This window comes from Oncorhynchus kisutch, linkage group LG7 (assembly GCF_002021735.2).
Source record: "Oncorhynchus kisutch isolate 150728-3 linkage group LG7, Okis_V2, whole genome shotgun sequence".
Classification (NCBI taxonomy): domain Eukaryota; kingdom Metazoa; phylum Chordata; class Actinopteri; order Salmoniformes; family Salmonidae; genus Oncorhynchus; species Oncorhynchus kisutch.
In genome coordinates this window covers 35,881,413-35,896,824 of record NC_034180.2, presented here as the reverse complement: position 1 = coordinate 35,896,824, position 15,412 = coordinate 35,881,413, and the positions used below count along the sequence as shown (strand labels likewise).

Sequence of the window (15,412 nt, the reverse complement as noted above, 5' to 3'; positions counted from 1 at the left end):
GTCTTTTCAGCCTCGCTTTCCTTCCTCTTCGTTGCATGCTTTGCTTTAGGTCATCTCGGCCAGGGGGAACAGGTAAGCCCGCTGTGCGTGGAACAAAGTAGCGAAACTACTATTCCAGATCTGCGAGACTAAGCCATAAGTGTGTAGCTTCCGATTCATGATCCAGAAGTGTTTGTCGGTATTAGGAAATTATTACAAACATTCTGAGCAAACAAAGTAATAATGAACTCAAATAGCCATAAAGTTGAGCAGGAATCGGCAAAACGCGTGCCCTCCTCAGCGCCACCAACCCTGTGTTTTAGGTGTTGGTGCAGGGTTTTGTGCCATAATTTGCATTAATGCTTCAGATGCGGTGGTCACGTTCATTCCAGTTTCTTTTGTCATCAATTGAACTTTTCCTTGCCTGTGCAATAGGATTTTTCACATTCCTCTTAGACTTGCATTTTGGCACAAAATAATGTATCAAGGACATTATTTTCCACAACTGCCTCTTTAGCTTTCAAAGCAGCATTCTCAGACTGTGCTTTCATTCTAGCACCGGATCACTTGACCTTGTGCTGGATGCATGTGACTTTTTTGATAAAGCAGATCCACTGTCATGTGGACCAATGGCACTTTGCAATTCTGAATAATTTTTCGACTTGAAAGTGTCTCTGTTGTATCAGAAAGTGCATCCATCTGAACCAATGACACTTAGCAGGTGTGAATCCTTTTTCCCTTTACCATGCAACCAAAACACCACTTGATCTAGAAACTCCTTTGAAAAGCAATAATTTTTGTTCCTACCAATCAGCATGATCAGACTCTTTCCTCTTCAGACAATATATTATGCACAGCCACATACAGTTCCATAAACTCAGCCAATTAACCATTGAACACATTAACGTTACTACTGACAACGTCATCATTTTCGCCTCCATCCATCAATGCTTGAATTGCATTCTTTTTCTTTGTTAGTCGAGCTCCCATCCACCTTTCCAACTTTTTCTCCACCAGAGCTTCAGAATGGGTGCCTGCCATTTCCATTCTCAATTTTCAGTTCCACACTTCAATATCAACAGTGCATTTCCAATAGCACTCAACAGCTTCCCATCGCACGGATGGTTCATTTACAGTTGAATAGCTTGTGACAATGTTTCCAAACCAACATCACAAAGAAGTGACTTAACTTGAACATTATACCTGTACTGTACTCACGGTTTCTTTGGTTGCCATCGCTGATTTGCTCCAGGTGACTTGATAAATCTATAAAGTGTGGAACTCTACTAAATCCATGACATTTTAACTTAAATGTGGTGGCTTTTGAATAGCCGTGGGAAAACTAGTTCCACGTTTGAGACGTACATCCAAAATCCGTTTTAGAAAACCCAAGAATCCAAATGAAATCGATGGCATGATGAATCAAACTTGACGTTTTATTTGTAGAATCCAAAATGTTAAATGCAAGGCAAACAAAGGTTTCAATATTCCAGGTAAACAAGAAAGATCAGGGTAAAAATGTATGTGGTTCAGAAAATGTATGCCATCCCAGTATCACAAACATTTTCCATAACTAGTAGGCACTTACTTCCCCTCCTTATACCCAATATGCACCTATCTGGGAAAGCCCACCCGTACTTCCAACTGATTGAGCCTAGAGGGCATAATTGCCATATTTTAATTCAAATTATAGGACCATAATAAGAGGCCACATAACCAAATAAATGTGAACACCATATATGTATATAGAAATGCAATATTATATTCTTAATGAACAATGTCATCTAATAAACACATTTGCATAACCAAGGACATATAGAAACAGATTCCAACACTCCCGGTCTTTGGAGTTGAAGAAGACTGCATCTTTCCCAAAACAAAAGTATTGCCCCCTCCCTTACACCCCCCTCTGGTAAGTTGTCCCCATGTGCCACCTGTGCTCTTGGTCTGTTAGTGTTGCCAGTCAAATATAGGGTAGGAGCAGGGCAGGTAGGGTAACAGATCAGGAGTGTGATAAACACCCAGAAGCAGGAGGCAGGTAGGGAGGGAACAGAGCCTTCAGAGGAAAGGGAGATACGTAGTCAGTTGTACAACTGAATGCATTCAGCTGAAATGTGTCTTCTGCATTTAACCCAACCCCTCTGAATCCGAGAGGTGCGGGGGGCTCCCTTAATCGACATCATTGGTGCCCGGGGAGTAATTGTTCTTGGGGGTTAACTGCCTTGCTCAGGGGCAGAATGACAAATATTTACCTTGTCGGCTCAGGGGGATTCGACCAAGCAACCTTTCGGTTACTGGCCCAACGCTCCTACCCGCAAGGAAGGAGCCACATGACAAGTGATGCTGTTCATGTCCCACTCGGGTATACTACGTTGGTGTGTTCTCAGCCCGGCTGTGGAGAATGCTATGAGTTACGCAACCTCTTCCATCGTGGCTGGTTTTTGGATGCCAGAGTTGCATAAGAAGAACATGATCAGAGCTATGTTAGCAGTTATGATCTGATATAGCCTAGATATGAAGTTGTTCTGTTTTGGGAGGTATCCAACACCGCTTCGGAATAAGTATGGTCATACAGTTCAAGACGACGGAGCCCAGGGTATTCAATGGACACCAAATAGAATAATAAATATAAAACCTATTGAACTTAAGTCCAATCAGTCTTGTTTTCATTTTCTGTTGAAAAAATGTTTTGCTACAATGCCCTAATGAATATGACCCAGTTTTTTTTTTCTGTTGGCCAGTCTGCTGCTCCTCCCTGAACCCCTGTAACCCTGGGAGGGAGCCCCAGCAGAGGCAGGAAATTTAAAATGCTAACTAGTGGTGTGCTTGACGGAGCCGGCGGGAGCAGGCCTGTTAGAACATGTGAGACTTGTCGTCCCCTGTGGCCCCTGCATCCCCCAGGACCGGGGAAGAATAGACAAAGAAGAGCGATGAGAAGCAAACCGAGAGATGATCACGGATGCCACGTTCCCGATACTGCCTGCAGGAGAGCCACATGTTTACCTGTCTCTGATTGGTCCACACCGTGGAGGAAAACATCTTTCTGCCTGTCCCTAGTTTATCCCTCTGTGCCCAATCAGTGGTTTTCGTCTGTCGGTCTCCATTATTCTTGTCTCCTGACTGCTCCTGTCCAGTCGTAAAAACCCTTCACAGAAAGAACATGAATGGAACCACACATCGCTTCTCCTTGTTTGTAGAGTAGTATCTACACTACATGGCCAAACATTTGTGGACACCCCTTCAAATGAGTGGATTTGGATATTTTAGCCACACCTGATGCTGACAGGTGTATAAAATAAGCACACAGCCATGCAATCTCCACAGACAAACATTGGCAGTAGAATGGCCCGTACTGAAGAGCTCAGTGACTTTCAACGTTACACCGTCATAGGATGCCACCTTTCCAACAAGTCCGTAGTCAAATTTCTGCCCTGCTAGAGCTGGCCTGGTCAACTATAAGTGCTGTTATCTTGAAGTGGAAACGTCTAGGAGCAACAGCCGCTAAGTGGTAGGCCACACAAGCTCACAGATCTGAACTGCCGAGTGCTGAAGCGCACAGTGTAAAAATCGTCTGACCTCGGTTGCAACACTGATTATCTTGTTCCAAACTGCCCCTGGAAGCAACGTCAGCACAATAACTGTTTGTCAGGGGCCTCATGAAATGGGTTTCCATGGTCGAGCAGCCACACACAAGCCTAAGATCACCATGCGCAATGCCAAGCATCGGCTGGAGTGGTGTAAAGCATTGGATTCTGGAGCAGTGTAAGTTATTTTGTCTGTAGCAACACACTCTCAGGAGACACACCCCTCACCTGCACAGTGCACACACTCTCAGCAATGACACGCTCCAGCCTTTTTCCTTACCCAGCTGTTGCCAAGCATCTAGTCTCCAGAAAGACAGGAGTTTATCGATATTTGAGATGCATCTTTGGGGCCATGTGACAAGCACATCCATCAACGTCCCTGAGAATGTTGTGAAGGGCATTTCTTAGAGCTCATATTAGTAGCAGTTTAGTTTGGCCAGCCATGGAAGCCTTACCACTAGTATCATCACGCTACGTTACCGCTAGTATCATCACACTACGTTACCGCTAGTATCATCACACAAGAAGTCTTCATGGATCCACCTGTACCAGAATACCCAAGACCTGATCCGAGACCAGAACGGGTCCAGATCCAGAATTCGAAATAATTTCATGAGTCTGGGTCGGATCTGATATGATTGTCAGTGGTCTTGGGTATGTGTAATTTTAACTGACTTGTCCGGAAGGGCCTGTTCAGATCTGAATGAGACAACAGGCTAAAGTCATAGAGCCTCCATGGTGGCAAAAGTTAGGAGATATCTAATCAATGGAAATGGAATAAAAATAATGGAATTCAAAGCTGAGAGCACACAGGTAGGCAGGCTGCTACTTTATATTCTGAACGGAGTTGTTGTTATTTGTAACTTTAGGATGAGAAAGCGCATGCACTGCAGCCTCAATTAACCTAGCTAGCTGACATTAGCTAGTTTTGATGCAGTCAAGACAGGTACTGTGTAATCATATTTGATAATAGCCTAGCTATGGCCTCTGTTAGTCAACTATAACGCGAGTCAGCTTGGTTGGTTTCTGTCCCTCGTCTCTACCTCTGTGTCATTTGCTCACAGTACAGCTCCTCCCTCGCCTGCTAGAGCATCACCTCTCTCCCTCTCACGCTGTATCAGTTCCAGTTAATAAAGTGTGTGTGTGTGTGTGTGTGTGTGTGTGTGTGTGTGTGTGTGTGTGTGTGTAAAACATGTTTATGCATATTGGGTCCGGGTGGGAAAGCCCCAGGTCAATTTTGGAACAGGTCCAACATTTTAGACCCATGAAGACCTCATCACACTGTATGTCCACTACCAACACTGGTCAGGTAGGGTGATTCTCAATTTGAAGTATATTAATGAGTGAAACAAGAGGATAACTTGGATGAAAGCCTTCAGACAGTGTAGCACTCTAGGACCCCGGGTGACTAGTCACAATGATGTGATGAAAGCCCATCCAATCTACAGATATGACCTCTTTTTTTTATGTATGAACTAAGAGCATTTGTTCAGTTCTCCCTCAGACCCCTGCTGTTCCTCTGATCTTCTGGACTGCCCAGAGGCTTCACCAACCCAAGGCCAATTATTATATAAGGCTGTTATTTTGACCTGTATTGCCACTGTCTCACACAAAGTGTTTGAAGAAAGCTTACTCTCACAGCCGAAGTACAGATTGGATATCTGACCATGGTAGGCCTTTTGCAGTTTTCACCACTGGCACTAAGCTATGACTGGTACTTGTGTTCTCCTTGCAGGAGTCTGAGAGGCTAGACCCAGCGGGCGACACAGACCTCACCATCCCCACGTCTAAAGTGGAGCAGCAGGAGTACTTGTGCTGGAAGATGGAGCGTGAGCAGATCGACCGTGAACGCTTGGCGCGCCACAAAAATGCCAAGGGCCAGTGGAGGCGGGCATGGGACATGGACAAAACAGAGAATATGTAAGCTCACTCCCATCCCTCGCTGCTTTGCACTTCTTCACTTTAGTTTCCTCTGTCAATCATTTCAGTTTGGCTATTATGTTTGCTTGATGCATGTCTGAGTGCTCAAATTCCATTTTGATTATAAATTAATGTTACAATTAAAAAATGAGTACTCTTCTGTATGTGTTCGTCTGGTTCTCACAACAACTACAGCTAACTACCACCCATCTCATCTCTTACCATGCAAAATAGGCCATTCTCTTGTCATTGTAACTTAACTAAAACATTAACTCATTCACTCATCAAGCAGATTACCTTCTCTATTACTTCCTCTATTGAACAATGATGTATCTCAGTCTTTCTATCTTCTGTACTTCTAAACTTAGAAATGGTTGCATTGAATTTTCTAAAGAAGCGCAGAATGGTGTCTGCAGAGAAAAGATAGTGGTACAAACTAGGTACTTTCAGACTGCTAATTTACTCTGGTGGAAGATTTCCGTTGTTGGAGGTATTCACGCGATCCACATTTTGGACCATGCCCTATCCCATGATACTGATTTCACACGGTCACAAGACTTAATCCAATCAAGTCACAAGACATAAATAACAAGTCACAGCAAATGTAATGATGTTGGATGGAGACTGGCAAATAACGCTATTAGAGAGGGAGACGGAATGACCTGGCAAAAATGTGTTTGTTCTCTTCTGAGGTATCGTCCTTATTGGATCACCTCTGTTTATGAGCCGTTCTCAGAAAATGGCTTTGATAAATCTTGAAATGATATTTATCCTATCATCTAACTACCCTCTCCCTAGTACTCTTACCACCCTCTCCCTTTGTCAGCTATGCTAGACATTGGACACTTTCACTAGAAGAAGTTTGTAACAAGCTGACATGCAATGTTTTGGAACCATGGAGAAAGGATAAAAGTAGGCCAGTTTTAGGCCTTGAGCGCCACGGAATGAAAACATCTGCTTATATATAGGTTACATGATTTGAATTTGGAACCCAGTATTTTACTATGTATGGAGCCGCTGTCCTTTCACACAGTGGCGTCCTTACTGCTTAGGAGCTAAATATATGAACACCCCTCTTTCTGTTCCTTGTTCAAACACAACAGATGTGCTGTGAGCATTACAGTGGCTGGATAAATAAATGTTCTGTTTAGAAGAAAGAAGCATCAAACTTTAAAGAGACAAGATAATAAGATACTTTTAGCTGGGGCTGGGATGCCTTTCCTTTTGTGGCATGGTTTAAAAAAGGCCTCAGACTAACTAGAGTAGGAAAAATATTTTTGATTCAGCAGTTTAGATGTTGTCAATGAATGAGGAGTGTAGGATCGTGACCTCTAGCTACAGATTTGTAACGTGATTCTCCATTAGCCGTTACAGGAAAGTTACTGTTTGGCGTAGAGCAGAGAATTTTCATCCAACCTTGGCGATACTATCTTCATTCTCGACTCGGCCAAACATGAATCTTCTAAAATGTTTGTCCAGTTGCAGGTGGTTTGTTTGAAGTTATAAAATGCACCGTTTATTAAAATAAATATATTTTTTGCTCCATTAAGTAATCCAACAATGTGTAAGCAGCCGTCTTGTCCATTTCAAATCTTCTCTCATTGATTGAGAGCATTTCAAATCTGTAGCTACATGACCTCAAGATACCACAGTCATCTCTGTACAATGTCTCATTCTAGCTCTGAGCTCAGCATGTAATGATTACTTGGAAATGAAAATGGCTGTTGACTGAAAGTAATGGAATGTAAATTGTTAGGTTAGTGGAACAACACAGATACTTGAGAAATGTCCAACCAAATGCATTGGACCCTTCATTAACCCTGGTAGGTAAGATTTTGTCTGTTTACTTTAACACCAAAACCATGGCCTCGTTATCTGGTAGTTCATCTGTTAATGGAACATCCCAGCTGTGTATTAGGTTTTAATTATTTCACTGTAAACTAAATGTCTCTTTAGGTTTTCAGATAAATCTCCTAGGGAGAGAGAAAGGGGGCCTACAGCCAGAGGTGAGAAATTCACTCTGTAGTAAATTATTTTCAACTCAAACACTGAGGAATAGTCAGACCATAATCAAGTATGTCTTATTTCCAGTGATACCCAATAATTGTTGAAGTTGTTTGATTTCCAGGAGGAAGAAATGCAAAGAGAGGTCACCCCAAATCAAATGCTGATCCACTGGGTGAGTTTGAATGCTTTATACTGTGTACAGCTGAATAATTTAAATCCTCAGTACAAGCAACCAATCAGCCAATGATGGAGAACTATTCTGCTGTTTCTCTTAGCTTTGCTTGTTTTCATCTCCAGGTCAGCAGCTGTGGGGCAAAGACAAGCGGGGTAAAAATGTTCCAGTGGTCAGCAGTAAAGCCAAGGGCAAGGACCGGCTGACTGGGAGGGCCAGAAGGTGAGTTGCACTAACAGCAGATTTAATCATAACAGCCTGTGTTGATGTAAGGAAACCACACACCTAGCCTTGCTGTATGCAAAACACACTGGGGCTTACTCTAAAGAGCACAACGTGTCAAATGACCAAAAACAGCTAATTCACTTGTGCATTCTTCTGTTTTATTTCAAAAAGCCCACTGTTCCAACTTTTTGCTCTGAAGCCATTGGTGAGGCTAGACTACTTTTAGGTTCTGTTAGCGGTGCTTGAGAGGCAGGTATTGGTGGCTGTGCGGTCCTCTGTGAGATTGAGCTGACCAGGGGGAAGAGCAGTCAGGTATGTCCAGGCAGAGTGGTCTCTTGCCTCAGTTGCCTGTTATTAGGTTTTGCTGCTGGTGCTAATTGGAAAAGACCAGAGCGTGAAGAGAACTGCTCAGACCAGCCTTACCTCTTAGAAAAAAAAGTTATATCTAGAACCTTAAAGGTTCTTCGGCTGTCCCCACAGGATAACATTTTGAAGAACGCTTGTTGGTTCCAGGTAAAACCCTTTTGGTTCCATGTAGAACTGTTTTGGGTTCCATGTAAAACCCTTTCCACAAAGGTTTCTACATGAAAACCAAAAGGGTTTTACCTGGAACCAAAAAGGGCTATACCTGGAATCAAAAGGGTTTTTACCTAGATCCATTTTTTATTTAACTAGGCAAGTCAGTTAAAGAATAAATTCTTATTTACAATGACGGTCTATACAGGCCAAACTCTAACCCGGACGACGCTGGGCCAATTGTGCACCCCCCTATGATACTCCCAATCACGGCTGGTTGTAATACAGCCTGGAATCTAACCAGGGTCTGTAGTGACGCCTCTAGCACTGCGATACAGTGCCTTAGACTGCAGCGCCACTCTGGAGCCACAAAAGGTTTCTCCAATGGGGATAGCCTAAAAACCCTTTTGGAACCCTTTTTCTAAGTGTAGACTGTAGAGCATTTCTCAGGATGTACAGAGGGCAGCCATGATTAAACACACAGGTGTGTAAGTGTACCTACAATCATCCTTCTCTATTTTGTCTCACTCACACTCTCTACATATCTCTCTATCTTTGACCCCACACAGCACAGATGTCATAACAAAATATGCAGAGTATTTTCTGTGTTCATAGCACTCACTTTGTTATCAGGATACTTTGAAGAATATAGACCACTCATTCTGTATGTTTCTAATAATTATTTTAATATTTCAGATGGGATGCCAGCGAGGATGGGGAGGATTTGCAGGTGAGAGGTTTAAACTGAATGCTTTGCATTGATGATATAGCTGTGCTTTGGTGAAAAATGGCTGTGCTTGGGCTCAACAAAGATATCTTTGTCTTCTTTATCATATAACTAATGGAATTTTATTTTTGCTCCTTCAGGCCTCTAAGACTAGTTTGGAGGAATTCTTAGAAGAGCTTGATGCTTTGGCTGACCCTGACATGGATGACTCCACTGCAGAAACTCCAGAGGTCAAAGAGGGTGACCTCAAAATGGAGTCTTCGCTAACCCTGGATGTGGTGAAGACCGAGAAAGTGAGTGGAAGCGTCAGTCCTGGCCTGGACAAGGCCGAGACGGCTCAGGCCCCAGTCGACCCCCTGGAGGACGGGACATCCAAACAGGGGAAGGCTGAGGCCTCGTCCCCTCAAGCTACAGAGAAGAAGGTCCGCTTCTCAGAGGAGCTCATCAAGGGGCCCGGGGCCTACGAGAAGCCCATTACTGGAGCCCAGAACTCTGCCCGCTCAGAAACCAAGGGCACCAGCGTGTTAAAAGTTGCCTCCCCCATCAAAAACGGACAGAAGTTCGAGGAGCAGAAGCAGTCCCCCAAGGGCGACCAGGAGGATGCTGGTAATGACCTGGACTGGGGGGATCGGCAGGCTGCAGCTGTCCAGGCACAGAGCTCATCTGATGGGCATAGACAGGGTCAGGAGGGCCCTCCGTTTCTTGATGCCTCCAAAACAGAATGTGCTGAAAGCGGCCATGACGGTGTGGTCAGCCCTGTTCTTCTCATTTCACACAGCGATGCCCCGCCACAGGATAATTCTGTCCAGCCTTTAGAGCATGCCAAGAGCAATACAGGTAGGCAATGGTGTTGTTCGTGGTTAGTCCCTGTCAAATATCCATATCTACATGTACATACTACCTCAACCGGTAACCGGTGTCTGCATGTAGCCTCGCTATTTTTATAGGCTCACTCCTGTATTTAGCCTGTCTTTTTACTGTCGTTTTATTTCTTTACTTACCTATTGTTCACCTAACACCTTTTTTGCACTATTGGTTAGAACCTGTAAGTAAGCATTTCACTGTAAGGTCTACACCTGTTGTATTCGGCGCACGTGACAAATACATTTTGATTTGAAATGGGTACAGTGTATAGTTATCACTATAATGCAATGTAAGTAATGCTTGCTTCCCTTCACAGAGGAGCTGATTGACTCCAGTCTGTCTGTTCTCAGCCTGGAGTCAGGAGAGACTCACCCAACCCACACCACCAGTACCGATAAGGTCAGTATGGACTGAGAGAATATGAACAACTGGATGGATGGAAAGAAATGAGTGCATGACTCATCTGCATTGTAGTCTGGACTATGAGAGGGAGTGAATGAAATAAACTGTGGATGGATTGAAAAGGTGATGAGTGTATGATTCATCATCACTGCAAATTTGGGATTTTTGATTGCTGCATGAGTGCATTCCCTATGGTCTTCTGTAGTGTTTAAGTAGATTTGGAATAGACAAGAGACAATGCATGTTCAGAACTACTGTAGCAGGGTGATAATGCATTACCAACCACTGTAGCAGGGTGATAATGCTTTACCAACCACTGTAGCAGGGTGATAATGCTTTACCAACCACTGTAGCAGGGTGATAATGCTTTACCAACCACTGTAGCGGGGCGATAATGCTTTACCAACCACTGTAGCAGGGCGATAATGCTTTACCAACCACTGTAGCAGGGCGATAATGCTTTACCAACCACTGTAGCAGGGTGATAATGCATTACCAACTGTAAATATAAGTACTGTAAATGCCTTCCTTTTGAGTAAAAACAATGTACTTTTACACCTATTTTTAAAAACCACATTGTTTAACCCCTTTTTATTGTTTTGTTTCATAGGCAAGAGAAAATGGGAAGATTGTTTGAAGGACTTTTGACGTTGCTATGACATTTTCTAGAACTGAACAACAACATGCTTAATTAATTCAAGCGTTTACCATGAGCCTTTTAGTACCGCACTTGCTTCCAATAACTCTTTGTAGATGTCCTGTGTCTAGTTGGTCAGGTTAAGACTAACATGCGCAATGTGGTTTCTTTTGAAAGGATGCTAGCTGCTCAAGGTGGGAAAAGGAAACAATACATGTTCAAGTGAAGTCATTTTGAGCCTTTTGTCTGCTTGAAAATACTTTGCTTACAAGCACTTTATTCTTTATGAGGTATGAGTACTGACATGTCATACAGTACTTAAAGTTGGAATCCTTAATGATGAAACAGCTACGTCCGTTTGCGATATTACAACAACAAAGAAGTTACTGCAAACAACGAACACAGTTTTTTCTCCTCTGACATCATTACACGCGTGATAGAAGAGCACAATATGTATTGCATTTTTTTTTTTACCAGACTGCACGGTGCTCCTCAGCTCAGCAATAGTAACAATGGTGGTGGTGGGGCGGCCAGCGGCGCTGTTTCCCCTTACTGCGGATTCCATCTTTAAGTGTGTTATTTGAATGGCTGTTTTTGTTTACATTTGAAGTATTATTTCAAGGTACCAGTCCCAATGCTTGTATTAGTTCAGTTCCTATGGATGACTAACCTGAACAGGCCCTGCCATTAACCTTTGCCAGCCTTAGCAGTTGAATGACAAAATATAATTAGCATTATATGCTAATAGTTGTACACTGACTTTATTTACAGTACTAGTTTTTTTTTTACTATTTTCTACATTGTACAATAAAATAAAGACATCAAAACTATGAAATAACACATGGAGTCATGTCGTAACCAAAAACATGTTAAATAAATCTAAATATATTTTATATTTGAGATTATTCAAAGTAGCCACACCTTGCCTTGATGACAGCTTTGCACACTCTTGGCATTCTCTCAACCAGCTTCATCAGGTAGTCACCTGGAATGCATTTCAATTAACAGGTGTGCCTTGTTAAGTTAATTTGTGGAATTTCTTTCCTTCTTAATGCGTTTGAGCCATTCAGTTAGGTTGTTACAAGGTAGGGGTGGTATACAGACGGTAGCCCTATTTGGTAAAATACCAAGTCCATATTATGTCAAGAACAGCTCAAATAAGCAAAGAGAAATAACAGTCCATCATTACTTTAAGACGTGAAGGTCAGTCAATCTGAAAAATATCAAGAACTTTGAACGTTTCTTAAAGTGCAGTCGCGAAAACCATCAAGCGGTATGATGAAACTGGCTCTCATGGAAATTAAGACCCAGAGTTACCTCTGCTGCAGGGGATAAGTTCATTAGAGTTACCATCCTCAGAAATCTGCTATTAACTGCACCTCCGATTGCAGCCCAAATAAATGTAACAGACACATCTCAACATCAACTGTTCAGAAGAGACTGCGTGACTCAGGCCTTCATGGTCAAATTACTGCAAAGAAACCACTACTAAAGGACACCAATAAGAAGGGATTTCCGTGGGCCAGGAACTTGAGCAATGGACATTAGACCGGTGGAAATCTGTCATTTGGTCTGATGTGTCCTAATTTGAGATTTGTGTTCCAACCAGTGTGGGTCACAAAGTAGGTGAATGGATGATCTCTGCATGTGTGGTTCCCACTGTGAAGCATGGAGGTGGTGTGGGTGTACTTTGCTGGTGACACTGTCTGTGATTTTATTTAGAATTCAAGGCACACAACCAGCATGGCTTCCACAGCATTCTGCAGTAATATGCCATCCCATCTGGTTTGCGCTTAGTGGGACAATCATTTGTTTTTCAACAGCAAAATGGCCAAAACACATCTCCAGGCTGTGCAATTGCTATTTGACCAAGAAGGAGACTGATGTAGTGCTGCATCAGACTCACCCGACCTCAACCCAGTTGAGATGGTTTGGGATGAGTTGGACCGCAGAGTGAAGGAAAAGCAGCCAACAAGTGCTCAGCATATGTGGGAACTCCTTCAAGACTGTTGGAAAATCATTCCTTATGAAGCTGGTTGAGAGAATGCCAAGAGTGTGCAATGTTGTCATCAAGGAAAAGGGTGGCTACTTTCAAGAATCTAAAATCTAAAATAGATTTTGATTGGTTAAACACTTTTGGTTACTACATGATTCCATATGTGTTATTTCATAGTTTTGATGTAATCACTATTATTCTGCAATGTAGAAAATAGTCAAAATACAGAAAAACCTTGAATGAGTAGGTGTTCTAAATCCTTTGACTGGTACTGTATGTAACTTTTCTAATTAGGAAGCTCTGACCATTGCACTTAACGACTGAGATCTGATCGCTCATTCATATGGTAGTTTACAGCTTGGTTTGGTGAAACTAGTTACATGAAGTAAAAGTACATTCAAGTGCATTATTTTAGTGTGGGAATGATTACTTTGTAATATAAAATTCAATAGTTATGGTTTTCATATGCTAAAAAGATCAAATATAGTTACAATTGTTTCATATTTATTCAAATGTTTTCGGGGAACCCTTTGACTTTTCATTTTGAAATGTTGTGGTATTAACTAACTCATTATTGATTTTATTTATTTATTCTCTCCTTTGGACTACTGATTGTCAAATATAATTTGCTGGAGAATAAACCCTTGTTGACATGCATTAGCAGCTGGATTGTTTTATTTTAAGGAGGGAAAGGCAATTTATTTGTACCCCTTTGTTTCGTTATACTTTAATAGTCTGACAACATCATTTGACAAAGAGCCTTAGCATATAATAAATATTGTGTTAATGAAGCACTTACTTTGTTCTTTTTAGAGCACTTATTTAGGCAATTCAGTGTACAGCACAGGTTGGAGAGGGAACTGTGGCAGTTAACTGAAGATGTTATCTTCTGACCTGCCAAAGCAATTTTACTTTCAGTAGGACTGGCTTTCCTCAAGCATTATAACACTGGCATTAAATGTGCATTGCCATAACCAGGTGACAAGTAACAGGAACAGGTTGAGGTCATTTCATTTGTAATTGAAATGACTTTTGGAGCTGTGAAAAAGAATAGCTGGATTTGAGAGCTAACAGAACTGAAGTCATTTGTTGGGAGAAAGGAGAATTTCCTCAATGCATTGTAGTTGAACAGATCAAATTTATCCTGTGAGAGGGAGAAATGGAAAGAGTTGAACATAGGGATATTTTTTATGAGAAGTAGTGGAATTGACTTCAACCATGTGACTAGTACAGAACATACTTCCCTGTTCCGTGACTGTTTGCTTATACACAATGGTTGCAGTTTGTTTGGTAAATGTATTTATTCAAGGTTCGCTTGATATTTATGTTATCACCAAAGCCTTGTCTAAGGCCTCTTGAAAATTGAGAAGTTATTGTCTGACATTACTGCTCCTTTCGACATCCGTGTGCATCACCCAACCATGTGCTTCATGGACTCACACAGGACGTGTGTGTGTGTGTGTGTGTGTGTGTGTGTGTGTGTGTGTGCATAGAGCTTAATTCACAGCTTTTTTTTACTGTAAAGTTCCTTGTTTGTTTAACTTGAAAGTTAGCATACAGCACATTAATAAAGTACCCGCCGCTATAGATTCTGTCTTGCTCTTGTTGTCGTGCTTTACTAGTGTTGCAAAATTCTGAGAACTTTCAATAAATTCCCTGGTTTTCCAGAAATCCTGGTTGGAGGGTTCTGGATTTCCTGTTAATTCCCTCCTGATTCTGAGAAGACCAGACCAATTTATTGAAAGTTCCAGGGATTTTGCAATCCTATCTTTAGACAGAGTATGTCTTGCACCCTGTCCCTGCCCTATAACAGCATGAAAACAGAGTTAATGTGAAAAATATTTTTCCTATGTTATATACACTATAGTACGGTGCATTCGGAAAGTATTCAGACCCCTTGACTTTTTCCACATGTTGTTACTTTACAGCCTTATGCTAAAATGGATTTAATAGACCCCCCCCCAATCCATCTACACACAATACCCTATGATGACAAAGCAAAAACAGGTTTTTGAAATTTTTGCAAATGTAAATTGCAAATTCCTACTTTATTGACTGTCAAGGTACTGACACAGAACCCCTCCACTGGTTTCTTGGGCTCAGTGCTAGTGAATGACACTCAACCTGTCTTCATCATAAGGGAGGTTTCTGAGTCAAAGGTGAACAAGGTGATTAGCTCACTAAAGAACTCTAAAGCCAAAGATGTGTTTGGGATGGACTCTACCTTTCTTAAAAACTACAAAGAGTCACTCATTGGCCCCATTACTAAGGTCACCAACACATCTATTGGTCTCGGTGTGTTTCCAAGGGTATGGAAGTCGGCCATAATAACGGCCATCTTTAAATCAGGCGACCCTGCTAACGTGAGTAACTACAGGCCCAT

General features: G+C 42.1%; 1 protein-coding gene across 1 annotated transcript in view; it reads left to right on the top strand.

The window, feature by feature from the left end:
- LOC109894551 (coiled-coil domain-containing protein 9B) overlaps positions 1-13,748 on the top strand; it is a 51,735-nt gene extending 37,987 nt beyond the window's left edge. Inside the window, exons 7-14 of the mRNA XM_020488122.2 lie at positions 5,299-5,483; positions 7,440-7,489; positions 7,612-7,662; positions 7,788-7,884; positions 9,100-9,133; positions 9,271-9,967; positions 10,311-10,393; positions 11,007-13,748. Coding sequence (XP_020343711.1) covers positions 5,299-5,483; positions 7,440-7,489; positions 7,612-7,662; positions 7,788-7,884; positions 9,100-9,133; positions 9,271-9,967; positions 10,311-10,393; positions 11,007-11,033 — 1,224 coding nt within the window. The 3' untranslated portion in view covers positions 11,034-13,748. The remainder of the gene's footprint in view (positions 1-5,298; positions 5,484-7,439; positions 7,490-7,611; positions 7,663-7,787; positions 7,885-9,099; positions 9,134-9,270; positions 9,968-10,310; positions 10,394-11,006) is intronic.
- The last annotated feature ends 1,664 nt before the right edge of the window (positions 13,749-15,412 follow it).